The 26,243-nt window shown below is 38.2% G+C and overlaps 3 protein-coding genes and 1 long non-coding RNA gene across 6 annotated transcripts; 1 reads left to right on the top strand and 3 right to left on the bottom strand.

The window, feature by feature from the left end:
- Positions 1–29: 29 nt before the first annotated feature.
- LOC112202457 lies at positions 30–1,811 on the bottom strand. The gene is made up of 5 exons (XM_024343467.2): positions 1,627–1,811; positions 1,322–1,425; positions 815–896; positions 633–706; positions 30–449 (listed from the first exon to the last, which is right to left on the bottom strand). Exons 1-5 carry the CDS (start codon positions 1,666–1,668, stop codon positions 194–196), a joined length of 558 nt encoding a protein of 185 aa, XP_024199235.1. The 5' UTR covers positions 1,669–1,811; the 3' UTR covers positions 30–193.
- A 2,150-nt stretch (positions 1,812–3,961) lies between these two features.
- LOC121049114 lies at positions 3,962–9,021 on the top strand. Of its 3 annotated transcripts, XR_005799358.1 has the most exons (4): positions 3,962–4,249; positions 8,051–8,133; positions 8,229–8,293; positions 8,711–9,021. It is a non-coding gene; the product is annotated as an uncharacterized LOC121049114 (long non-coding RNA). The 3 variants fall into 3 exon arrangements; XR_005799357.1 differs by having other exon boundaries at positions 8,229–9,021; XR_005799356.1 differs by lacking the exons at positions 8,051–8,133; positions 8,229–8,293; positions 8,711–9,021 and adding exons at positions 4,702–4,791; positions 4,870–5,009 and having other exon boundaries at positions 3,972–4,249.
- Positions 5,448–7,904, bottom strand: LOC112202451 (scarecrow-like protein 30). Its single transcript, XM_024343463.2, has one exon. It carries the CDS (start codon positions 7,638–7,640, stop codon positions 5,622–5,624), a length of 2,019 nt encoding a protein of 672 aa, XP_024199231.1. The 5' UTR covers positions 7,641–7,904; the 3' UTR covers positions 5,448–5,621.
- Positions 9,022–14,366: 5,345 nt separating the features above from the next.
- Positions 14,367–16,859, bottom strand: LOC112202449 (scarecrow-like protein 30). The gene has a single exon (XM_024343462.2). It carries the CDS (start codon positions 16,537–16,539, stop codon positions 14,479–14,481), a length of 2,061 nt encoding a protein of 686 aa, XP_024199230.1. The 5' UTR covers positions 16,540–16,859; the 3' UTR covers positions 14,367–14,478.
- Positions 16,860–26,243: the final 9,384 nt, after the last annotated feature.

Genomic DNA, 26,243 nt, shown 5'->3' with positions numbered 1-26,243 from the left:
AAAGCATAAGGAAGCTGAAGAGAAATAAATTCATGATTCTGCTGCGAGCTTGAACTTTCACTTTGTTAAAAACTCTAACCAGGCCAGTTGAATATGTTCTGATACTGAGCTTTAGTAAATTTGACAACAAGATTACAGATACAAATGAAAGCATCTGAAAGCAATTCAAAACAGTCTAAGTGCAATCACCTAGTTATGGTCTACCTTTTTTGGTTTGACTCTTTGATGGCCTAAGAATGTTGTAGTCCAGCTTTCCACCCTTCGGTTTCTTGAAGGAGCCTTTACTTTTATTTGATGATGACTGACCTTGATCATTTTTGGGCGACTTATTCGGATATTGTGTTTCAGACAATACTTCAGACTGTTTTCTTTTATGGTCTCCATTAGGCTCACAGTTTGAGTTGTCAATATTTGAGCACTCTGCTTCGTCCATTGAGGACCCACTTTCTCTGTGAAAAATGCAAATAGAAGAAAGAATATAGGAAAGCAGAAGCCAAAGTTTGGAACAAATTTGCCGCTCAGGTTTTTTAGTCTCCTTAACCCAATGAACAAAAAATCCCAGAAATAGAGACAAGAGATTCCTACAAATAGAAACAAAAAAGTAAAATAAATTGAAATTTTGGATCACGAACCTAGTTGACACTCTTTCACTATGGATGCCAGAAGAAGACGCAGAGGCTGCTGGCTGACCAGGGTTATTCAGTTTCTACCATGAGAACACTTTCGTGTCAGGTCAAAAAAGAAAGCCAATCAAGAGGCATGCAAGAGGTTAACAGTGGATGGAACTATTTGGATCCATGAAACTTATACTCACATCAATTAATGGATTGAAACCGTTAAATGAAATACGCCCTTTAATTGCTCCCGGACTGGGGTCACCTTCCATTACAACCACACTGCATCCAGAAACACGACCAATCACATGAATCCAGGAAAATTAGTACAAAAGAAAATCCAATAATCTAACTAATGAGTACCTATAGCAGCTAGTTTTCTATAGGAATCATCATCATCTTTGATTCTATGTATTGGAGTTATCTTAATTATTAGGACATCTACTTTGAGTCGTCAATGCCTTTTTATCAAAATAACTAACAGCTTCCCATGTAAAATCCAATCACATGTTCAGCATCAGCTATAAGGTGGTATTTTACATGGGAAGTAGTGAAAAATCCAATCTATGCTAATGCTGAACATGCAAATATGGAGGTGGACAAAAGACTATGATGAACTAATAATTCACAGTGAACTAAAGTTAAGAGAAAGTAATAAAAACAGTTCAAATAAGTTACTTTAAGAAACAATCATAAAGAAAAATTACCACTTTCTTAGTTGGGTAGCAGCAGAGCTAAAACCCCCATCAGGTTTGACTTCTTCTTCCTCTTTCTTCACCATCTCATCTCTCTGAGTTGCCCTTTGCATGAACTATGGTAACACAACACAAACAAACAAAAAATTTACATATAAGTTCAATCATGTGCATCAGAAATTCATGACACCCAGAAAAATCTAAGCCAGACCCAAATCAAATTTCAATATAGAAACTAGAACTGGGCATCAATTCAAAACAAATCACAAAAAGGAAAAGAGTAGGCTTTGTGTAATTGTGTTGTTTAATTCTTGTACCTTTAAGTTCCTCAGAGTGCTGGAAAGCTCCCGCTTCGCCATTGTAGCTTCTGGGTTTTCCTCAGAAACCCAATTGGAAACTAAAGGCGGCAACTTTAAGCTCGACTTGTCTCTCTCTCTCTCTCTCTCTCTCTCTCTCTCGCCGCGAAACCAAGAACGCTTTTTTAATTTTGGTTCTGCGAACTGCAGAAACACAAGAGGAACAAGGGTTTACTTTGAATGATAAATTAGCTGAGAAAAAGACAAATTTGTCCCTCGTTAGTGATGGGCTTTCTTATCTGCTTAAGATGCACAAAACTAATGGGCTTCCTCTCGGGCCCAGCTGTATCTCTATATTCGTTGGATTCCTTCTTCCCTTTTCCTACTGGGTTCACTAATATAGTTTGCCTGTTTTCGTTGGGAAAAAAATTTTCTTAGCTTCATTAGGGGTCCTTTTGAATTTAGGAAAAGCAGTTTAGCTAGTCCACAACTCTATATATAGAGGCCCTGAGCTTAGGTTCTCTTCACAAATTATTCTCAACACAAATTCGTTTGCTTTAGCTAATAGAGACTAATCAAGCGAGCTTTTCAATATGTCACAACAAGGCAACAACTGGTGGTCAATGACCGGAGATAAGGATGAAGCAACAACCCCAAAATCCAAGGGATTCATAGCGTATGATGAACGCACATGCCCGCCGCCTCCACAAAAGAGCCAACCTCCTTCAAGAAATAATGACTCTTCTGTCCGAGTTAATTTGAATCAAGCTTTCGAGATGGAATATGTCATGGACCAGTTTGGGAATATGCAACTCGTAAGGAAACAAGTTTGAGTTGTAGTTTTGATATTTTTTTTATCGTCTTATGTGATGAGTAATATGGAAAATTTATGATGTAATTTTCTTTAAGTGATAACTTTCAGCTTAATTTAGTGAATGTAGTTTGCTATTGGAATTCATTATATAGTGCTAGTGGTTTCTTCATCTATTGATGTTCTTCTTATTGAGTACACAATATTTACTTGGGGAATGACCCACAATAAACATGAATATGAGATATCATTTATATTTTATTTGTATTTTATTTTTAGTCGTGTAACTTGGACGTGAGGCAGGTGCTTGTGCAGTATAATGAATTTATTTTGTCGGATCACATAATAACTCTGTAATCTCTGCCACATGCCCACATTTATTAATAAATTTTGTTTGTCTTATGAAAATATTATGTGTTACACACATAAATATATATAGGGGTTATTATTTGTTTGTTTCAGTATATAAAATAAATAAATAAATAAAAACTCTACTCAATAGGGATAATTATTTTTGGGTGTTTCTAAATGTACCCAGCAAAATTCTTAGTGCACCCAGCAAATTAATTTATATTTAAATATGCTTTTAAATATTGAATTAAACCCAACAAGTTTCCCAAAATACCCACATCTTTAACAAAACTATGCACCCAGCACAAACAATCCCAGAATTCCTAGCGTTCTTCACCAGCATCACTCTTCCCACAAGACAATGGTTTTGATGTAATGGTCAGGTGAGGATGGTTTTGTTTAATTGGGTGTGTATTTGAGAGAAGAGAAGGGTATGGAAATAGTCCAATTCAACAATCTTAGCTTCAGAAACTTTTTCGATTCTTTCATGCCCATGAATCCATGATTTTCTAATCACTCCATTCTCTGCTCTTTCATTCATCTGTAAGCAAATAGCATCTCTTCCATAGATTCAGGAGTTTGGAGAATACATTGCTAAACTGAAGCTTCATACAAAAGTGAGTGCTAAAGTACTGATGATTATTTATGCTAATCAAGAATGCAACTTCCAGACTCATATTTGGAAGCCGACTTGGATTGCCAAATGAAGTTATGATGTTTTTTTTGCAAGATATCCATGATCAAGGTACTATGAGCATCCAATATTAGAATGGGTACCAATCTATGGTGGCTGTAGTGAAATGTACCATACGCTTAGCTAGAACTACAAGGAACTCTTTTGGCTATTGTAATTGTTGGATCTGGATGTCTATCTTATTATAACGAGTTCATAGGCGATCCTTTCATAATGTCTATCTTATTGTAATTGTTGCGATTTGTTTGTTTTTATTTTTTTGAAGGGTTGCGATTTGTTTTTATGTTTATTCAGTTTGTTGGGTACATATAATTTGTTTGGGTGGGTATTTTGGGAATAATTGCTGGGTTTAATTATAAATTTTAAATATAAATAAATTATTGGGTATACTTAGAAATTTGTTGGGTACATTTAGAAAGACCCTTATTTTTGATCAAATTTTGAAGGCTTCGTTGCATGGTAGTGGAGATTTGAAGTAACATGCATGACACACTAAAACTTTATGCATAGATTCATTAGACTGTACCCAAAAAAAAAAAAAAAAAAATTGATGCACAGATGCATCTGGGAGCACTATAGCCGTTCTCCAATTTTCGAGGCCTACCTTATGAAGGTATGAAACCCAATTAGCAGCTTTGCCAGTGGGCATCGCAACCCAATTTCTGGGCTTCGATGAACCATAAATCCTTGACAAGAAAGCGAGTGGTTGGGTTCAGGGAGTCGACTATCATGAGCTCTGATGAGGTAGCAGGTCAAAATGGAATCTTGGAGGATTCCCAGAATCCCAGGTAATCTAATGATTGTATTAATCTTGAAAGAGTTTGATTCTTTACTGCCATTGCAGTTTGATTGATGTGGTTCAGGTCCTTGAGGGTCTTATAAGTTTTTCCCAACTTATGGAACAATTGAGTTACAAGGCATAGGGATTTTATCTTCAATCCAGAATTTGTGTTGCACCTAATAATCAAGGGTGTCATGTCAATTAGTGAGTGCTTGCTCTGCTCAAAGTGGATTTAAATGCATTACAAATCCTTGTTCCAGCTTCCATTTGAATGAAAATGAACAATCAACTTAGTAAAGTTAAAATTCAAGAACCAAGCAAATACAGATTGTTATGGTTCTTTTTCACTCCTAAAGAGTAGGTCGTACTCCTAGTCCTAGGAAGGTTCTGAAGAAAAATCCATGACTCTCATTAGGATTCTTCGTCTACATTCTATTCAAAAGTCTTTATGTTCACCAGCCAAATTCGACATACCCTTCAATTTCTGCGAGAGCTCCTGGCCTAGTGGCAGCTACTTGAACCCAGCATCCTGACACTCCTCCATTGCTTGTATGTCTCTTGCCTCTCAACTCTTTCCAGCCTTTCACACTCAATGGCGTTTGTTAATTGTGTCTCTTCTATATGCAGAACTTTAACCTCCATTGATCTTCACGAGGAGTAGTGGACTCGAAAACATCATATAGTTCAATCAAGTGGAAAAGTGCCTCTTTGAATCTCTTGACAAAGAAGGCATCATTTATGTCTCATTGACTATCCCAAGAATGAAGCTTTGTTGCATTTTTTGCCAGTTGCATAATACTTGTATTGGCAAAGAAGTTCGACATCCTCTTGAAAGGGGATGCAGTAACAAATACTTGGTAAGCTCTTACAATATTTGCAGCTGATGTCTGCACACTTATAAGAGGGGAATTTGATGGGGTTCTGGTCCCAGCCAGGTGTGCCTCCAATCTCTAACCTATCAGAAAAATAATAAGCTAAGCTCTGGGTTGTATCAACATGGGGGAAGAGCTAATTTGCTTAAGTAGCTCACTAGAAGATCGATGGTTATAGGTTGTATAAATTGATTGAACAAATCCACTACTTCCCTCATGTTGTTCTTCTTGTGAACCTCTCTGTTTTTGATCCTTTTGATTTCCTCTTAGGGCACATTTGTTTCCTAGGACTCTCCCAGCTGAGCTTATTTTTTAATATAGTCTTGTAAAATCTAGGAAATGTATTCAAGAATAAGGCTCATGATTCTCACCTAGGAAAATCTAGTTAAGAACTGAAAACAGATCACATCAACTTAGAAGCTAAGCAATGGATCACATTGACAAATAAACCAAACATCAATGACTAGATAGTTATTGTTACATTGAAACAAACATAATTGCTAAAAATCAAGCAGATTTCCAGCAACAAATAGCATGTATTATTCGGCCTTTCCATCCCTGCAGGAGCCACTTGCCATCTTTGTCCACAACAAAGTCCTCATGGTAATCTAACCTTACAATATTCTTAACTTTCTTCACAATCTCCTGGTTCAATGGTAACTGCTTGAACCCAGCTCTAGTGTTTCTTATCTGCCACTGCTTGTATGTTTCAGGCCTTTCAAGCCTCCTGGAACCCTCACATGCTATCACATTGATAATATCTCTACCAAATATCTCTTGTTCGTAGAGCAGCCTCTGTTGATCTTCTCTGGGCAAAGTCTCCTCAAACACATCAAACAAAGAAGAGAAATAGTAGAGTGCCTCCCGGAACCGTATGTTGAAGAAAGGTGCATTGTAGGCTCCATTAACCACTCCATGGATGAAGATATCAGGGTTGATTCTCCTGATAAGCTTCAAAACTGTATCCCTTGGACTGTTGATTACAGTTTCATCATGTAAGTTCTTTAGCCTGTACAAGCAGTTCACTACAGTCAACTCATCTCTGTCAAGTTTGATATCTTCATATTGAATTGTGTCCCAACTCTGTGCTATGAAATTGTACTCAAACGGGACATTGAATCTCTTGCAGTATTTCGCTAGGCGGTTCCCCGTCTCTTCAAGCCTCCCAGATGGTCGAAATCCTGATTGGGGAAATTCAATACCAGTAATGTGAAGCATTGGAGGTCCGGAGGGTCTTTTCGCAAGCATCTGGATAAGGGAAGGCCATTGGTAGCCATAGAGAATACCAAAATCGATTATGTGCAGCCTCGTTACTTTCTCTGCTAACTTGAAAATAGTTTTGTTAGCGTAGATATTTGACATCAGCTTGAAAGGGCATGCTTTGATATAAGTCTGGTAAGCTTTCAAGATATCAGCAGCTGACATCTTATAACTGAAAAGGGAAACGGGATTGTACAAGGGAACCGCAGCGATCAAGCGTTCTTCGAGGCCATTGGCAAAGTAATGAGCTAATCGTTGGGTTCCATCACCATGGGGAGATGAGTGCTGCCTTATCAGCTTGAGTTGTTCATTCGCTGTCCTTGTGTCATAGCTTGCAACAGCTTTTGCACATTGAGTTAGAAGTGTCTGAAAATCCACTACTGCTCCGTTGTCATCCATTTTTTTCTTTCCTGTTCTTTTGCCTTTTAATCCTCTAAATCCACTTCTCGTTTTAAGCTGATCAGATTCCTGAAGAGAAGAACCTGAGTTTTGATATTGATAGAGCAGTACCTGATCCAACATCTCTGGTGGCTCAGATTCAGCTGCATAAAGTGCGGTCTGCTTGTTGCTCCTCCCTTGTTCTTGATAATCACCATCCTCCCACTGACGATCTTTCTTGCTCCTTGATCTGTTTGTTGAGTCATTCCCATCCTCAGTCAGCTCCCTTGGCTGTATGAGAAATGATGAGTCCCTTTCTAGATCTATGATTTCACTCTTGCCATTTGAGGAAAAAGGATTTGGAACTGAAAGGGTAGTATTTTCCACAGGAAAGGATTCTAGAACATTTTGTAAAGAAATCCAACCTGAGCCATCATCCCAGTTCCTAGCGGCAGTGGAGCTATTACTGCTGTGGTTAATGAAATCATCAGATATCTCAACATTTTGCTGAGTGGAAGTGAGAAGGTGATTAGTCGAAGAAGGATATTGCTGGACTAGGACATCATGTAAGGATTTCTCAGTGGCTTGGAGGGCCAAACAGTCCTGAAGCATGCAGGGTTTGTTCTGCAAGTCTTCTTCCATAAGCATCTGACTTATGTATTGGAGAGTAGCAATAGAGGGAGAGTAATACTCCCCCTCTGAGCTCAAACCCAAAGATGAAGATGAATCATCACGAGAAGGAGGGTTTGGATTGGATGGAAAGAAACTGGGATCACTGAATTCATGATTGTGTTGATCAGATTCAGTAACAAGGATGTTCTGACCTGAAGTTGGCATTGAGTTCTGGTAAAACATGAAATTATTCATGGAACTTGGAAATTCATCCATAAAGTTGTAAGTGAGTGAATGTATATGCTCCTAATAAATTAAAGAGAGCTGGGTGGTACTGAAAAATATGGCCGCCAACTTAGAATAAATGAAAGGATACAAAGCCTAGGTACAACCAATTACATTGGATTTTAGTGATCAAAATCATTAAACTAGTATGTGCCTCTTACTTTTCTATACCTAATTTGGGCATTTCAGTCACAGTATGATGAATGGTGAAACAGACTCTTCTGCCAATGGTTTTGATTGACCACACCAGCCAAGAAATGGGAATTCTCCCTTATTATAATATGGAATTATTTTTTGATTCAGATTATAATTTGGAATGAATAATGCATATGCCATCACATTTGAAGATAGAGGATCATATTGTTTTTCCAAATTGTTTAAAGCTTCCTTGTTTGCATCAGGTCTTTAGTCCGAATGCTATTTGTTTATGTTTATCTGCTTCTCCTGTCTCCACATGCGGGTTGAGATTGCATTGAGGGATGAGGTTAGTTTGATACATATTACCAACTCATTCTGTGAAAACTGAAAATACATGTTTTTTGAGCACATGTTTTGTCTAACCGAACCATTTCATATCAGGTATGAACATACTATATGAAGCTACCTCATCATAACGCCCAACTTACTTGGTGTCAATTTTACCGGTAAGTGCTTTTAGCACAATGAGTTATCCTACACTACCGGTAAGTGCTTTTAGCGCACTGATTTATCCTACACTAAATTTTTGGGTTAGTATAAACTATAAAGATGGTTGCTTCTATTCCTTCTATATATTGTGTAATGTTTATTCCAGCTCCTTTTTCTTTCAGCTTTATTCATCACTCATCAGTCCTCACTAGAGGAAAAGGTTCAATATGATTGGAGAAATCCGTTGCCAACATTGTTTATGGCCCCCTTGTTTATTATAAAATGAATCACTAATGTAGTCTATCATTTTTCTTGCTTATACAATAAACAAGTATCTAGGCCATAAAGCCAAGCTAAGCTGATCCACATCCACTTAGTCAGTTTCGTTGAATAAATCAACATTAACTCAGATTGTGTCATGTTCTGAGTTGCAGGTGACACATTGCAGTTTGTTCAAAGGAGTTCAGGATTAATAACTCGATATGGATTCTTGAAGCTTTTGAAACCTCGGAACCTCCAATGCCCATCTCCTACTCTCTGATTGTGATTGCAGGGATGTTTTCAAGTGGTCTAGAGCATTCATGCTCTCCACTGTTGTTGATAATCCAACAGTTCACCGGTTAACTTTCATTGACTGAATTTAACGTTCAAAGGTGAAGAGCACCAATGATCTGAAACATGATAGAATTTTCTGTGAATGCATGAACTTTAAACACCTTTTGGAGTATTAATATAATGTTTGTCATCTTTGTCCCTCGTTAGTGATGGGCTGGGCCCAGCTGTATTTCTTTGCTCCATATTCGTTGGATTCCTTCTTCCCTCTTCCTACCGGGTTCACTAATATATTTGCCTGTTTTGGTTGGGAAAAGATTGCTTTTAGCGTCATTAGGGTCTTTTTGAATTAAGGAAAAGCAGATATCGCCTAATCCTCTATTTTAAATTCAAAAAAAAAAAATGGTAAAAGCAGTTTATATATAGAGGCCCTGACCTTAGCTTCTCTTCACAAATTATTCTCAACACAAATTCGTTTGCTTTAGCCAGTAGAGACTAATCAAGCGAGCTTTTCAATATGTCACAAAAAGGTAATAATTGGTGGTCGATGACAGATGCAACAACCCCAAAATCCAAGGGATTTGTAACGTATGATGAACGCACATGCCCACCGCCTCCACAAAAGAGCCAACCTCCTCCAAGCAATAATGACTCTTCTGTCTGAGTTAATTTGAATCAAGCTTTCAAGATGGAAAATGTCATGGACCAGTTTGGAAATATGCAGCTCGTAAGGAAACAAGTTTGAGTTGTAGTTTTGGTATTTTTTATCGTCTTATGTGATGATTAATATGGAAAATTTATGATATAACTTTTTTAAGTGATAGCTTTCAGCTTAATTTAGTAAATGTAGTTGGCTATTAGAATTCATTATCAATAGTGTTAGTAGTTTCTTCATCAGTCGATGTTCTTCTTATCGAGTACACAATATTTACTTAGGGAATGACCCACAATAAACATGAGATTATATTTTACTTGTATTTTATTTTTAGTCGTGTAACTTGGGAGTGAGGCAGGTGCTTGTACAAAACTATAATGATTTTATTTTGTCGGGTCACATAATAATTCTATAATATCTGCCACATTTATCATAAATTGTTGCTTGTCTTACAAAATATTATGTGTGTGTAGGGGTAATTATTTGTTTGTTTAAATATATAAAAAAAAAAAAAAATCTTGTATTTATTTATTTCAATAAACTCAATAGGGTAATTATTTTTTGTCAAACTTTTGAGGGCATCGTTTTATAGTAGCAGAGATTTGATGCACTGATGCATCTGGGTTTCCAATTTTCGGGGCCTACCTAATGAAACCCAATTAGCAGCACCCGCTACTGGGCTTCCCAGGCGAATAGGTAGTTTTAGGAAATTTCTGGGCTTCGATGAAATGATAAATCTTTGACAAGAAAGCGAGTGGTTGGGTTCAGGGAATCGAGTATCATGAGCTCTGATGAGGTAGCAAGTCAAAATGGAATCTTGGAGGATTCCCAAAATCCCAGGTAATCTAATGATTGAATTAATCTTGAAAGAGTTTGATTCTTTACTGCCATTGCATTTTGATTCATGTGGTTCAGGTCCTTGAGGGTCTCTAAGTTTAAGGGAACGATTGAGTTACAAGTGATTCATAGGGATGTTTATCTTCAATCCAGAATTTGTGTTACACCTTAATCATCAAGGGTGTTATGTCAAGTAGTAGGTGCCTGCTTTGCTCAAGGTGGATTCAAATGCATTACAAATCCTTGTTCCAGCTTCCATTTGAATGAAAATGAATAATCAACTTAGTAAAGGGAAAATTCAAGAACCAAGCAAGAGTTCTGATGATGATATTGATAGAATTTTCCATGATTGCATGAACATCAAACACCTTGGAGTACTAGACAAATATCTTTGTGCTTTACGGCCTTTACCCATACCCATAATAGCTATGATTTATTAAAGGATATTAATTCAATCTGTTCAATTATGGTATTGAAAAGTCAAATTAAGACGATTTTAATAGACTCATGGTGGACCAGATTCATCCCATTTGATATGGATATGGTTCTTTACCCGGACAAACAAATTGTTTGACTCTCAACTTTTTATAACTTCCCTACAATAAAATTAAGGGTTTTTTACTTCAACAGTGTCCGAACTCTTCGAGGACTTTTAAAAAGATACCTGAACTTTCAAAGTTATCAATGTGATACCTGAACTCATTTTTTTGTATCAACATCATACCTACGGGCAATTTCTGTCACGGAACCGTTAACTGTGACCACGTGTCCTGCACGTGAGGCCAAAAAATAAGGGTAAAAATGACTTTTGCACAAGCCATCAGCCATGAAAGGGAACAAAGATCGAGACCTCAGACTATACCACCTGAGATTCCACACAGATGGATCTCTGAGAGAGAGAGAGAGAGAGAGAGAGAGAGAGAGAGAGAGAGAGAGAGAGAGGAGAATATCGTCGGCGGCGATCCAGACCTTCTTGTGCAGCTTGCTGGAGATGTTCTGGGATCTTCGATCCGGTTGAAGGCCCAAATACGCGAAAGCATAACCCGACCGTAACTGGGGATTCCGGCAACCGCACCGCGACGCACCGGTCCCAATCTCATTGTCTCGCCGTCGCCGACATCTCTGTGGTCGTGGTTCGTCCATTCATCGACCGTGGAGAGGAAATCGAAGGCCAACAATTTTTTTGGGTGTTTACGGGTTCTGTCGAAACCACCATCGCCGGTTGATTTCCTGGCTTCATCGATGCATCGCTGACATCTTAAAACATGAGCTAGTGCCCGTTCAAGCTTAGACCGCCATGCTAGTTCAAATTGGGAGCTTTGTGTTACCCAATTGCTCCGAGGTTCGAACGAAGGGAGTGACTAACTCGGGATTATAGTAACTAAAAGCTAACACCACAGCACCTATTCATTTCTAGAGCAGTTATGCTCCCCGGCGTCAACATCACGGGGTGGAAGTCTGGTGCGACGATTCCGAGCCTCTGCGTTCAGTTCCAATTGGATTAATGGTGGCTTGTGCAGTTTTTGGGTTGAGGAATTACATTCGGTTAGTGAAAAAAAATTGGGGCAAATCTTCAAATTAGGGTTCTTTGATTTCATTGTCACAATTCTGGTTTGACATTCAATTCTCTATAGACAATTGAAGAGTTGTGACCTTGAATTCTTGAACAAGATTAGAAAATTAGGGTTCTTTAGATTCTAAAGCTCGAGGACCTCCTTATGGATCCGAGAAGAGGCGAATCCTTCCACTTCGAGCTTCTGTTGATTTTGTAAATATGAACGCACACCTTTGCGTAATCGGAGGAGATTATGCATTCGGCTATGGATTTCAGGTCGGCCATGGCAACAGAGGAAACTTGTTCAACTTGGGAGATGATTCTCTCCGGCGAAACGTACAGGCAAAACTAGTGAGGAAGAAGAGAGAGTGAAAAAATTAAAAAAACAAACAATTAAAAAAAACAATTTTTTAAGGGCAAATCAGTCTTTTTACCCTCATTAAGTGACTCACGTGGGTCACACATGCAAAATTTAACTGTTATGTGACCGAAATTTCCCGTAGGTATGACATTGATATAAAAAAATGAGTTCAGGTATCACATTGATAACTTTGAAAGTTCAGGTATCTTTTTAAAAGTCCTCGAAGAGTTCAGACACTGTTGAAGTAAAAAACCCTAAAATTAAAGTGGGATTTTTCCACAAAATAGAATCTTTTGATTTTTCTAGACCAAAGATCTTGAATTGTTTCTGTCTGTCTGCTTGGACTTGTGTATCCCAGTGTCTTGTGTGGCACACAATGATTCCATTTGCATGATTGCATCCTTGGGCTGCTTAATTTTAAATCTCGATTTTGGTTTTATGTTTTATTGTTACTTGACCCAACAATAGAAGGAAACAACAGATAGGACTTAGAAGAGGACAGAAGAGGAACTGATGTAGTAGATATTACAGTTAACAACTAGAGAATTTGTAAATGAGTAAAGGGATGTAAGAAATAGTTTCTACACATGTCATTTAAGGTGTGTGCTCATTTCATTAAACATCTTTTTCAAGTAGTGTAGTAGATTCAATCATAGTTTTTTTTTTTTTGAGAAGATTCAATCAGAGTTTGAATTACATGAAGAAGAATTAGGATGGATCATCAGCCATCAATTTTGGGTCAAAGAATATGTCATCATGAGATGTAAATGAATATCATAATGGGACAAAGCATAATTATCTAGCAGGTGAAAATGGAAAGTTGGAGCTTGCGTGATTAGTGAAGCAAGAAGGATTCCCAACATTCCAGGTAATCTCATAGGATCTAGATTGTACTAATCTTCATTCCTCTTGAAAAAGTTTGATTCATTACTGCATTGCTTAGTGTATTTTGAATTTGAGTTGGTTGCTTGCATTTTGATTGAATTGTTTCAGGTCCTTGAGGATTTTAAGCCATAGCAAAGAATTTAAGAAGTTTATTCCCACTAATGAAACTGTTGAGCTAGAAGTGGTTTTTACGAATGTATTAATCTCTGATCTAATACTTTCTCATACTACTAAGTATCAAGGGTGTTATTTGTCATGATGTTCATATCAAGTAGTGGTTTCCTCAAGTTTGATTCAGATATGTTATAAATCCATATTCCAGCTCCATTTGAATGAAAATTAACAATCAACGTAGTAAAGGAAAGATTCAAGAACAATTCAAATACAGATTGTTATAGTTCTTTATGAGAAAGTTGTAGGTAATTAATATGACATTGTCAAACTCCTAGTCCTACCAGACAAGAAAGAGCCATGAGGATTCTTCCTTTCGAATCCCTGCAACATCCACTGCCCATCTTCATCAAGTCTAGAATCCTCATTCAATTTCTGCAGGAGCTACAACCCAGCCTCGAGAGTCCTAATACTCCATTGTTTGTATGTCTCCGGCCTCTCAACTTTTTCCAGCCTCGCAAAGTTGTGTACGTCTCTGACATATACTGCTCTTTCAAATATTACCCTCCATTGATCTTCGCAAAGAGCAATGAACTAAAAATATCAGAGTGCAATTAACTGGAAAAGTGCTTCTATGAACCGTGTGATAAAAAAAGGTGCCTTTTATGTCCCACTGACTGCCCATGAATGAATGAAGCCTTCTGCACCAGTTCCGTAACAGTTACATTGGTAAAGAAGTTTCTCGAAATGGGATGCAGTAACAAACTAACAAAGACCTGGTAAGCTATTAAAATATTTGCAGCTGATGTCTGCACACTGATAAGAGGCCAATCAGATGGGGTTGTAGTGCAAGCCAAGCCTGCCTCCAATCTCTATCCCCTCAGAAAAATAATGAGTTGACCTCTGGGTTGTGCCTACATGGGGGATGCATGGTCTTATAGGTTGTGAACATTGATTATGCAGTGTATAAATCTACTACTTCCCTGTTGTCTTTCTTTGAACCATTGTTTTAGATCCTTCTGATTGCCTCCTTATGCTGCGACTTTTGATCACCCTCAGTTCTAAACAATTCGTAAGGAAAACAAAACTCAGGAAGTCAGGATCATGATTCTTACCCTGAAAAATCTAACTAACTAAAAAATAAACCACATCAAGTTATATACCAAGCAATGGACCACATCAAGTAATAAACTAAACAACAATTCATTAGATAGTTTCTTGTTACATTGAAACACATAATTTCTAACTACCAAGCAGATTTCCAGCAAGAAATAGCATGGATTATTCGGCCTTTCCATCCGTGCAAGACCCACTTGCCATCTTCATCCACAACAAAATCTTTATGATATTCTGACTTCACCATAGTCTTTATTCTCTTCAAGAGGTCCTGATCTAATGGCAACTGCTTGAACCCAGCTCTTATATTTCTCATCTGCCACTGCTTGTATGTTTCAGGTCTTTCAAGCCTCATTGAACCTTCACATGCTACCACATTGATAAGATCTCTACCAAATACCTCTTGTTCAAAGAGAAGCCTGTCTGGATCTTCTCTGGGCAAAGTCTCCTCATACATATCAAACAAGGAAGAGAAATGGTAGAGTGCCTCCCGGAACCGTGTGTCAAAGAAGGGTGCGTTGTAGGTTCCATTAACAATTCCATGGATGAATACATCTGGGTTGATTCTCCTGATCAGCTTCAAAACTGTGTCTCTGGGGCTGTCCAACACTTCGTCATCTGGTAAGTTCTTTAACCTGTACAAGCAGTTCACTACGGTCACCTCATCTCTCTCGACTTTGATATCCTCATACTGAATGGTTTCCCAATTCTTTGCTATGGCAGTGTACTCAAATGGGACATTGACTCTCTTGCAGTAATTCTGTAGGCGGCGCCCTGTCTCTTCAAGCCCTTCTGAAGGTCGAAAACCTGACTGGGGAAACTCGATTCCAGTAATGCGAACCATGGGAGGTCCACCAGGTCTTTTTGAGAGAGCTTGGATAAGGCAAGGCCATTGGTACCCATAGAGTATACCAAAATCAATTATGTGAAGCCTGGTTTTCTCCTCTGCCAGCTTGCGAATCGTTTGGTTAGCATAAAAATTGGACATCTTCTTAAAGGGGCATGCTGTGATGTAAGTCCGGTAAGCTTTCAAGATAACAGCAGCTGACAGATTACCTCTGGAAAAGCAAACAGACTGCTTGTACGATGAAACCGCCGCAGTCAAGCGTTCTTCGAGGCCATTGGCCAAGTAATGAGCTAATCTTTGAGTTCCATCGCCATAGGGAGACGAGTGCTGCCTTATCAGCTTCAGTTGTTCATTTGCATTCCTTTTGTCATAGCTTGCAACAGCTTGTGCACATTGAGTAAGCAGTGTCTGTAAATCCACCACTTCTTTATTGTCACCTGCTTTTTTCTTGCCTGTTTTCTTGGCTTTGGATCCTTTTGGCTTGCCGTTACGCTGCAGCTTTCCATTTCCATCTTTGAGCTCAGATACCTGAGGAGAAGAAGATGATTTATGACCCTGACAGAGTAGTACCTGATCAAACATCTCTTCTGGCTCAATTTCGTCAGCGTAAACTGCCGACTGCTTGTAGCTTCTCTCTTCATCTAGATAATCACCATCCTCCCGGTAACGATTTTTCTTGCCCCGTGATCCATTTCTTGACTCATCACTTTCATCCTTATCTGGACTGAACTTCACATCATCAGAAAGTCGCCTTGCATCCGCAGAAATTGATGAGTTGCCTTCTAGATCTGTAACTCCACCCTTGCCATTTGAAACAAAAGGGTTTGGAACCACAGTATCTAAAACCTCTTGGATATAATTGAAATCCGAGTCAACCCAGTTGCTACCAGCAATAGAGCTACTGCTGCTGTGGTTGCTGCCATCATCTGGACTCCCAACATTTTGGTATGTGGAAGTGAGATTCTGACTGATTGAAGAGGGATCCTCCTGGACTAGGACATCATATAAAGACTTCTCAGCAGCTCGGAGAGCCAAACAGTCCTGAAGCATGCAAGGCTTGTTCTCCAAGTCTTCTTCTTCCATAAGCATCTCACTGATGAATCTGAGGATGGTATTGGAGTCACTGGTGTCTGGAGAATACACCCCCTCGGAGCTCAAACCCGAAGAAGATGAAGAGAAATCAGTATAAGGGTATGAATTGGCCGGAGAGAAACTGGGATTTGTGAATTCATGATTGGGTTCAAACTGATCAGCAGGATTTTGATCTGCAAAGGAAGGGATGGAGTTTTGGTCAAATGCGAATTTGTTCATGGAATTTGGAAACTCTTCCAGAAGGGTATCCATTAAGGCCAACAATCTGTCTAGATTCAAGAATGAATCTTTCAGGCAAAAGTGTGCATGAGATAAATAAACAATACGATTCAAGATGAAAAGCTTAAATTGAGTTCTAAGAGATATTTGCAGGAGGCATATGGGGAATCTCTTAGATGCAAGTGTATGCAAAGCTTATATGCTACTAAGATGAAGAGAGGCACTGAAAAACTGAACCTTGTTTTTAACTTCTTTTGCAATAGCCGCCAACTTGGAATAGTTAAAGGCTATATAGCTTAGAAAATTATAAAACCAATGAGGTCGGACTTTCACCGCCAAAAAGAAAAAAAAACAAGAACTTGGGACTAGTAGGTGCTTATTACGTACATGCCCCAATTTTGGGGGCATTTCTTCGAGAGTGGGTTGGGGCAAGACAAACATATTGATGAATGTTGTTGATTCTGATAAACAGAGAAACTTGCCCCACAAGCTTGAATTGGTCACACCTTCCAGGAAATGGACATGAAAATGGAAACGGTCCCTTTCTGCTATGGTGGGGTGACTAATGCATATGCCGCCCATCACACTTGAATAAAATAGATTGATGCACCCTTTCCAAGTAAAATAAATCTTTGATGGATATCATTTTAATAGCAGGTGATTCTCATATAATTAAGAGTTAATTAGATTAAAGTCTAAAAATTAGACTTCATATTGGTTGTAGTCCGCATTAATTTTTCTTGCTAATTGCGGTCAAATGACTCAATTGTCACATCGAATTTATTTCTTTTTCCATCGTGCTGACTCAATCGTTATTGATTTTTCTTTTTTACATGACTAATATGTCCTAATTGAATGTCTTTGCACATAAAAAGCAGGAATTAATAGGATTAAAATTAGCAATCTGATTAGTAATTTCATATCATATTTGATGCATATCTTTCTTAAATTATTCTTATTGATTTGGTATAAAATTATGGAATTGATATGAAATTGAATAAGATATTTAATGTAAATCATTCCTAAAATTATTCTTCTAAAAGATGTCTTCTATAAGTTAAGAATCTTTCTAAAGCAATATTTTGATAATGTTTTTCTTCAACACCAAATGTTCTATGGTTGTGGCTCTTGTATGTAATGTCAAGTATTTTATGAACGTGGTTGCTTTCTATGGTCAAGGTATTTTCTTGTCAACCCTAAATGATTGTGGTCCTTTTGGTGTAAATCATTCCATCGATGGTAGCTATTCTTCTTCTTCTTCATTTTTTTTTTCACATTTCCTTCTTAACTTACCTTTAACTTGGAAAAAAACATGCGTGTGTGCGTATATTGTTGGTTGACAAACCACTATTGAATCTTATTCTAAGGTAAACATTACGTAATTTTTGTAGTATATGTATTAAGAGCTCAAAATTTTAGTATACCTCATATTAGGTATCTGCATATTAGGTATAGTACGTGGCTAAACTTTTACCTTCGTTTTAGACATATATAGTGAAAAACATACCTCTTTATGAGGTGAAAATAATTATACCTCTATCTGAGGTCTAGATTTGCATATTATTTTTTATGTTGATTTCTTGTTCTATAATTATATGTACCTTATAGGTAGGTTTATTTAATTTTCTTCATTTTCCACCTTTTAGTTAGGTTTATACTAGAATACCATATTTTCTCTTTGCGAGGTAAAAATATATGCCTTACTATGAGGTAAAACACTCATGCTTGCATACTTTTTGGTTAAATTGATTTAAAATTCTTTAATTATGGTTGACTTGATGTTTTAAGTTTTACATTGTTTAGTTATGTTCATTTTTTATTTATTCATGATTTTTGGAATGATTATGTATAATTAATAATTTAAATTTCAATCTTTGAAAAATTAAAAATAATAATAATGAAAATTTCGCAAAATCGGATAATTTAAATTTGTTTCCTTTCTTGACTTGAAGGGGCAAATTGAACAGAACAAATAGTCAATGGACCGCAATTAACAAAGAAAAAGTGACCGGACTGCATCCACTATTGAACTACGAAATTGGACCTTGATTTAAATATCTCTATAATTAATGTGAAGCTGCAAAAAAATTTTAATAGCAGGTAATAATTAAGCACCTAATAGTCTCAAGTTTTTTTAATAGATCAAGAAGCATCAAAACTACTATTCATAAGCTGAGTGAAGAACAAAGTCCAAATAGAATCAAACTTATCGCAGGACCTGGATCCCAGATCGAAATCCAAAAAGGACTTAGAACTAGATCAAGATCCAATCTTGATTCTATAGGCAGGTCTGACCAGATTTGAGATGCGCACAATATGGACGAAGCCTCCATACCAGCCATGTTACCCAAAGCCCAATGCCTAAGGTTGCCAAATCTGAGAGCCTGAAAGCAAACATGCTGGCTACTGCACCTCTACACAGTGAGATGCGATTTTGATGGTGCGACAACTCACAGTGGTCTTGAAACCAGCGCACATTGCACATGTCTTAATGTCTGCTGACACTGATCGATATTGGTGCTGACCTATAGGTAGCGAGAGACGCAGAAAGAATCTCCTAATAAATTGACCTGAAACCAACGCCTTTTGACATTGACAGAACTCCAAGTCATTACGACGAGGATTTAGAAAGAGCAGACGATTCATTTTTATTGTTGTTGATCTTCTGTTTATGTTTAAAACTATACTAATAATATAGTTTTAAACTTCAAAAATGAAAACATTGTTTTTGACGTACACACAAAATTAAAACCATTTTTCGATTAGGTTATTAAGAATATCAACCAAATTTTTCCTACTAATCAAGAGAGCATTATCATTAAATTGGAGGAGCTAAATCTCATCAAACGTGGCCTCAGGTGCGCTTAAGAGTAATGAGTAATCCTCTACAATAATTGGATTAGTGGGTCATTAGTAAGATGATTGCTTAGTAATTAACAATGCTACATTATTCCATACTCCTTTTGCTTTCATCAACTAACTGCCTTTTCATTCATTGTCATCACTCAAGATGAAAAGAAAATGTCTAATTTGATTGAGGAGGATTCAATGCATCGACGTGCACTTGTTAGATTATATATTAAATACACTCTTAGGTTATTATAAAAATATTAATTATAAATATTAAGGGTTGAGATCATCTTATAAGTGTTGGGTAATTTACACCGTCGGTGCATAGAATAATTTCCATTGATTTGATTGGAGAAATCCAACGCAGCCATTGTTTATTACTAATGAAGCAATAGTGGAGTGTCTCATGATGCTTACACTAAACACTAAACAACAAGAATCTTGGACTAGTTGAGCATTAAGATGATTCTATTTTTCTCATGTGATCAAATCCACAACATGGAGCACCAGATCCATCTGTATGTGAGGTGGAGGGGGGGGGGGGACCAATGATTTCTTGGAGATTAATTAACTTATTAATCATTACTCTAATTTGAGATAATGGTATTGTCTAATTTGGTTCCAGTACTCTATAGGCATCTAATTCAAGGAGGCTTCCGGTCCATTTGAAAAGATGGGTTCATGCAAAGAACTAGTCAAACAGCTGGAAAAAAAATTGATTATCCGATTGTCATACATTATCATCATTTCAATCTTTGATGACAAAAAGGATTTTGCCTTTGAATAGTATACTCACAGATATGATTTGACCGTCTTTTGTAAGAATAATCTTTGTTGAAGTACATTGAACAGGATGATCAGAAATAGTGAATTATCTACTTTATAAAAAGCAGTTACCCTAAAACGAGCATATATATTACATAGTTCGAATAATTAAAAAAAAGCATAACATCAACAAAAATAATATTTTTATAACATAAATTGTTTAGAACCTTCACATACAAAATATTGTGAAAAATTAATGTGAAAGTCAATAATATTATGAAACTCTATATTGATGACCAAAATTTCTACTATGAATACGTTTTTTTTTTTTTTTGATTAATCTACTATGAATACGTTGCAAAATCACACAACATGATATTTTTTGTTAATGTTATGAAAAGAGATCATTTCTGTTCAGCTATCCGACGAAAGTGGTATTTTTGATAAATAACTTAACTTATATATTTTTTTTTTAATAAATAACTTAACTTATATTTGATAATCGCGTTTGTGCTCTAGTTGGAGGAAGGTCTCAGTGACTTTGAGACTTCCAACACCTCTCCCCCACGGCCCCACTTTGTCTCCACTTAATTTTGATATGTAGTGTGAGGTTTGCATTCACACTGATTGCTTGTGATTGATGAACCTTCACGAACATGAAGCATCGATCTTTATATTTAAGTACTCGATCAACTTTGTGCTTTAAACAACAAGGAAACCCTGAAATGATCATGTTCAAGCATGAGCTATGGTGCGGTGGGCGGCTGCCTGTAAACTTAGTTTAAGCACGATAATCAAGTCAAACTAGTGAACGATATAGAATGAAAGTAAAACTGAGTGGGTCAAGTTTGTCAGTATTAATTTTCTTTGTGATTGACCAGATTCATACCATTTGATTATTTTGATATGGATGTGATCGATCTCTGCATGACCAATGCATTATTTGACTCTCAACTTTAGTCTTTAGTGTTATCTACAGAATAAAATAAAAGTGAATTTTTTATTAAGATTCTTCGTTGTTTGTCCGAGTTTCTTGTCTGGCACGTTGTTCATTTTGATTTTGATTTTCTTTTACCATTCAAACAGTGGAAAAGAAGACGTAGAAAAAAAATAATACGTTAAAGCTGTTTAAATAAATTCAGAATATGTGTCTAACTTAAACTCTATGTTACTTGCTCTAGTTGTAATAGAGTTTGTATTAGAGATAATCTCAGAAAATCTTAGTAGATATCCAATCAATGTATGATTATGTTTCTATGTACAACTCTGATACAATACTTTGTAATTCTCTATATAAAGAGGCCCCTATTATAATGAAAGTACAACAATTTCTCCCCCACATATCGATTCTCTAAAACACGTTATCAGCACGAAGCTCTAATCCTGAAACCCTAAAATAGTAGCCTTCAAACCTTAGCAACCACCGCTAGAACTAGCGGCGCCACCCCTTGAAACCATCAATCCCAGGAGTCCAGAACTAGCGCCCCCACCCCTAGAACAGGCCCGAAAAATACCGAATCGGGCCCCAGAAGAAACAAAAGGTCCCCTGCCCGGTTCGCATCTTTCCAGTCCGCCTCCTACAGTGAAATTTTTCCATCACAAGCATCCTAAATCCAGAAATCGGGAACCGGAAAAATAACGGCCAAAATTAGCCGGAAAGTTTCCGGACTAGCCTGCAAAAGCGTTGCACGTCCCTGAATAGTTAAACTCCCTAGATCGATGCCCTCTTTCCAGCCCAGACCCCAGCCCAGTACATAGATTGGTACTGGCAATACCTATATTGGTACTGGCCAGAAAAGAAAGAAAGAAAGAAGAAGGACCAGCCCAGAAAGAAAGAAGAAGGAGCAGCCCAGAAGAAGAAAAGAAGGCGCGGCCCAAGCCAGAAAAGAGAAGAGAGAGAAAAAGAAAAAGAAAAAGGGAGGAGCGGCCCAGAAAGAAGAAGAAGGCGCGACCCAAGCCAGAAAAGAGAAGAAGAAGGCTGAAGTGGCCCAAGTCGGAAAAAAAAAAAAAAAAAACCCCACGGCTCATTGCTGACAGAAGAAGAAAAGAAAGGAAAAAAAAAAAGCAGGCCCCGCTGGCCACTGCTCACAAAAGGAGGGGAAAAAAAAAAGAAGCAGCTTATTTTTTTTTCCTCAAGCCCATTTAAGGTATCTTTTCTTTTCTTTTATTCAATTCCTTTTGCTTTCGTAATTTCAATTTCTTTTCTTTTTCTCGGGAACTTGTAACCTCCCTTCTTCTACCCCCTTTTCTTCTTCATAGGGGAGACCAAAGAACTGTGGGGGTTCATGCTCACTCCAAGCTTGGAGTTTGTAGAGTCCTCCAAACTTAGAGTTTGTTGAGAAGTTATGATCAACCACAAACACATTATTGTTTGGATCTAATCCAATACCTATTGGAATCAGATTTCTTAGAAGCGACTATGCTCAGAAATCCCTAATTTCTTGGGAGCGACTACGCTTAGAAATTTTATTATTTTCGTGGTAGCCTTTTTCGCTCTGAAACTAACCTTAATTTCTTGTTGTTTTTCAGAATGAGTAACCTGAACAAGTTGGACTTTGCTCCACTGGAGACAATTAACAAGCGCATGTTACCACAAATGGGTCTGTGATGTGCGTCAGTATCTTAAGGCTGATGGGATTTTGAGTACCATCCAAGAGCCAAGTCAGAACGTGCTTACTCCTCAACAAGCTGCAGCTTTTGAAGCGAATAGAGCTACTAGAGAGGCAAATAAAGCTAAAGCCATAATTCTCATGACAAGGCACATGAATGACGCGCTCCAGAACGAGTACCTCAATGATGAGGACCCTAGAAAGCTATGGGTAGAACTCAAGCAGCGATTTGGCAAAGTTCGTGATTCCCTGATTCCTGATTTAGAAGTGAGATGGCATAGCCTCCACTTCTGTGATTTCAAGTCTGTACTTGACTACAACTCGGAAGCCCTTCGAATCAAGTCTTTGATGGAATTCTGCGGACAGAACATCACTGATATGATGTTGATCGAGAAGACTCTTTCTACCTTCCCCGTCTCTGCATTGATGATTGCAAAGAATTATCGGATTGATGTCAATGTTGGATGCATCACAAGATTTCATGAGCTTATTTGAGCCATGAACGTAGCTTAAAAGCATGACAACATACTTGTGAAGAACTATAACTTTAGACCCGTGGGAACCAAGTCTCTTCTGGAGTCTAATTATAGTCGCCCCCCTAAAAGAGGGGGCAAGGAGCGAAACCCTAAGGAAAGGGATAATTCTGGATGTTCTGGTCCATACTCTCGCCCCAAAGAGAAAGGAAACCACCAACAAAGGTGTACACAGAACCGTGGAGGTCAACGTGTGAAGAGAGAGAATGGCCAAGCCTCCGGCTATGGTGGTGACGCCACCAAGGAAAGAAGCCATCCCCAATGCGCCCCTACATCGCCTCGATCAAGAGAGCCTGACCATAAAGATGCTTTTCTTCTGTGTGGAGCATCCGGACATTGGGCCAAAACATGTAAAGCATCCTAGAAAGTTGCAAAAGCTTACAAGTAGTACCGTGAAGCAAGGGAAGCAAATTACATGGAGCAAGAAAATCAAGAGTACTATCTCGCTCTAAGAGTGGAAGATTTTAAAGGCTAAGAGATTGGCGATTTTGATTAAGTCTTTTTTATTTTCCAAGAGATGTAGGCAATTGCCATATTATTTTTGTAGTAGATGCCAATGGTTTAGTCTTTCTTCAAAGTAGACTCATCCAAAGTAAGTGTGATGTCTAGGAAGGTTTTGAGATAAGTGGTACTTAAGCGAGTCTTGCTCCACCGACATCTCTCTACTCACCTGGTCACATTTACTTTGGAGTTACAGAAAGAAGCTAGACGACTACCATTATTTTGCATTAGCTAGTTTTTGGATTAGATTCTCTATAGTTAAAGATTCAATGATATAATTCTGTTTGGCTTATTAATAAAAGTTGAGTTCTTTTCATTATGACTCCTTTTTAATTACGAGCTTTTTCTTTTATGAATGGATTCTGGAGAACTGCATAATGCGACTACGCACACCATTCTCCACCATAGGCAATTATTCTTGGAGATGTTGCCTACATATTCCTCTGTGACTACGATGCCTGGGCCATCAGGTTTAGTTTAAGGACATGGAATGGCCAAATTCCTCTTGCATGATGGCATCTTGATTAATGTCGCAGAAACTCTTTACGCTTTTAAGGCAAATCAAACCTTATTGAGCTTTAAAGATATCAGAGCTAACGGATTCCATGCAAAAACGCATACTGAGAACGGAAAAGAGTTCCTTTGCATTACCTCTAACGATTGAGGATGAAAGCGCATCTTAGATAAGGTTATGTGTCAATCTAGTGGATTTTATGTCACTGCAATTCGACCTATTGAATCCAATAATGTGATAAGAGAAGATCTCTTGGATTCTGACACATATTGGTTTTGGCATAACCGACTCGGACATCTTGGTCATGATATGATGATCCATATACTAAAGACTTAACACTGACATCCATTCTTTCGAGCGAAACAAAACAAGAATCAAAGATTGATTCCCAGACTTAGTGTGACGACCGCTGCAGCCACCGCCGTCCACCGCCCCCTAGGGTCGTCTCTGCCCCCCTTGACAACGATATAGAGGGAGTCACACATGGCTATGACCCCATGGGTTTCAATTCTCATGGCTATGGCACCATGGATGCCACTTCCCATGGTCCCAAAGCTATGATAGGTACTGTAGTCACAAATTTTGCTTTGAATAGAGCTTCAGATGCTCAAGCCCAACCAAAATCTTCATTGGTTGCTTCCAAGGCCCCTCGCTCATTTTGCAAAGCCTGTTCCTTAGGAAAATTAGGACCAAGACCGTCCTACGAAAAGGATCCAAAATACTAATTCTGTTCTTACAGAGAATCCAAGGGGATATTTGTAGACCAATTCAATCATCTTGCGGACCTTTTAAATACTTTATGGTATTGGTTGATGCGTCGACATGTTGGTCACATGTCGCACTGTTGTCCACTCGAAATCCTGCATATGCTAAACTCTTAGCCCAAATTATCCGTTTACGGGCTCACTAACTGGACCACCCTATTAAGTCAATTCGACTCGATAATACTGGGGAGTTTACATAAAAAACATTCAACGACTATTGCATGTCACTGTGGATTGATGTTGAGCATCCCGTTCCCCACGTTTATACCCAAAATGGTCTCGCAGAAGCCGCTATCAAACGACTACAAATGATAGCACGAACATTGGTTATGCACACCAATCTCCTTGTGTCTGCTTGGGGATATGCAATATTGCATGCAACGATGCTAATTCGTCTACGACCCACTGCTACCCAACCTTACTCTGCGTTACAGCTAGTGACTGGGTGCTTGATATCTCGCACTTACGCATTTTTGGGTGTACCATTTATGTGCCTATTACGCCGCCACAACATACTAAAATGGGTCCACAAAGACGAATGGGCATATATGTTGGATATGAATCTCCAACTATCGTCCGCTACCTAGAACCTTTGACAGACGATCTCTTTACCATAAGATTTGCGGATTGTCAGTTTGATGAGACAATCTTCCCATCGTTAGGGGGAGATAAGAATACAGATGTTTAACAGGAACGACAGGAATTGTCGTGGTCTGTCCCCACTATGTCTTAACTCGATCCCAGTACCGCACAGTCCGAACTTAAAGTGCCAAGAATAATCGAGCTCCAGAACGTTGCAGATACTTTGCCTGATGGGTTTTTTGATGTTGTTAAAGTGATGAGATCACATATACCTGCTGCAAACGTGCCTGCAAGGATTGACGTCCTAAATACTGGACGTAACGCCGCTCCTGAGATACCAGGAGATGGAGCCATTGCCCATATTGGCAGTGATGTGGAGTCTATGACCATAGGTCCTGCGAGGAAGCATGGTAGACCAGTTGGTTCGAAGGATACTCGCCCTAGAAAGAGAGCGAATGAGGCACAAACAAATCCTTTAATCATCAATACTCAAAATCCGTCCCATGAGAATGTTTCGGATTATGGTTATGTCCAAGAGACATCTTTGGGGGACGTTTTAATGTCAGAACCTATCCCTGAGAACATAGAGATCTCTGTAAATTACACTAGTGTACATATG

This window comes from Rosa chinensis, chromosome 5 (assembly GCF_002994745.2).
Source record: "Rosa chinensis cultivar Old Blush chromosome 5, RchiOBHm-V2, whole genome shotgun sequence".
Lineage (NCBI taxonomy): Eukaryota > Viridiplantae > Streptophyta > Magnoliopsida > Rosales > Rosaceae > Rosa > Rosa chinensis.
The sequence above is the reverse complement of the archived record's forward strand: the minus strand, read 5'-3'. Positions and strand labels throughout refer to the sequence as shown.

What these genes read in the sequence shown, in the direction of transcription:
- LOC112202457 (XM_024343467.2), bottom strand. Translation starts at nt 1,668, where the DNA reads ATGGCGAAGCGGGAGCTTTCCAGCACTCTGAGGAACTTAAAG. An exon ending in GCACTCTGAGGAACTTAAAG is followed by an intron (nt 1,426 to 1,626) that starts GTACAAGAATTA and finishes GTGTTACCATAG; the next exon opens with TTCATGCAAAGGGCAACTCA. An exon ending in AGTGAAAGAGTGTCAACTAG is followed by an intron (nt 450 to 632) that starts GTTCGTGATCCA and finishes CATTTTTCACAG; the next exon opens with AGAAAGTGGGTCCTCAATGG.
- LOC112202451 (XM_024343463.2), bottom strand. Translation starts at nt 7,640, where the DNA reads ATGGATGAATTTCCAAGTTCCATGAATAATTTCATGTTTTACCAGAAC.
- LOC112202449 (XM_024343462.2), bottom strand. Translation starts at nt 16,539, where the DNA reads ATGGATACCCTTCTGGAAGAGTTTCCAAATTCCATGAACAAATTCGCA.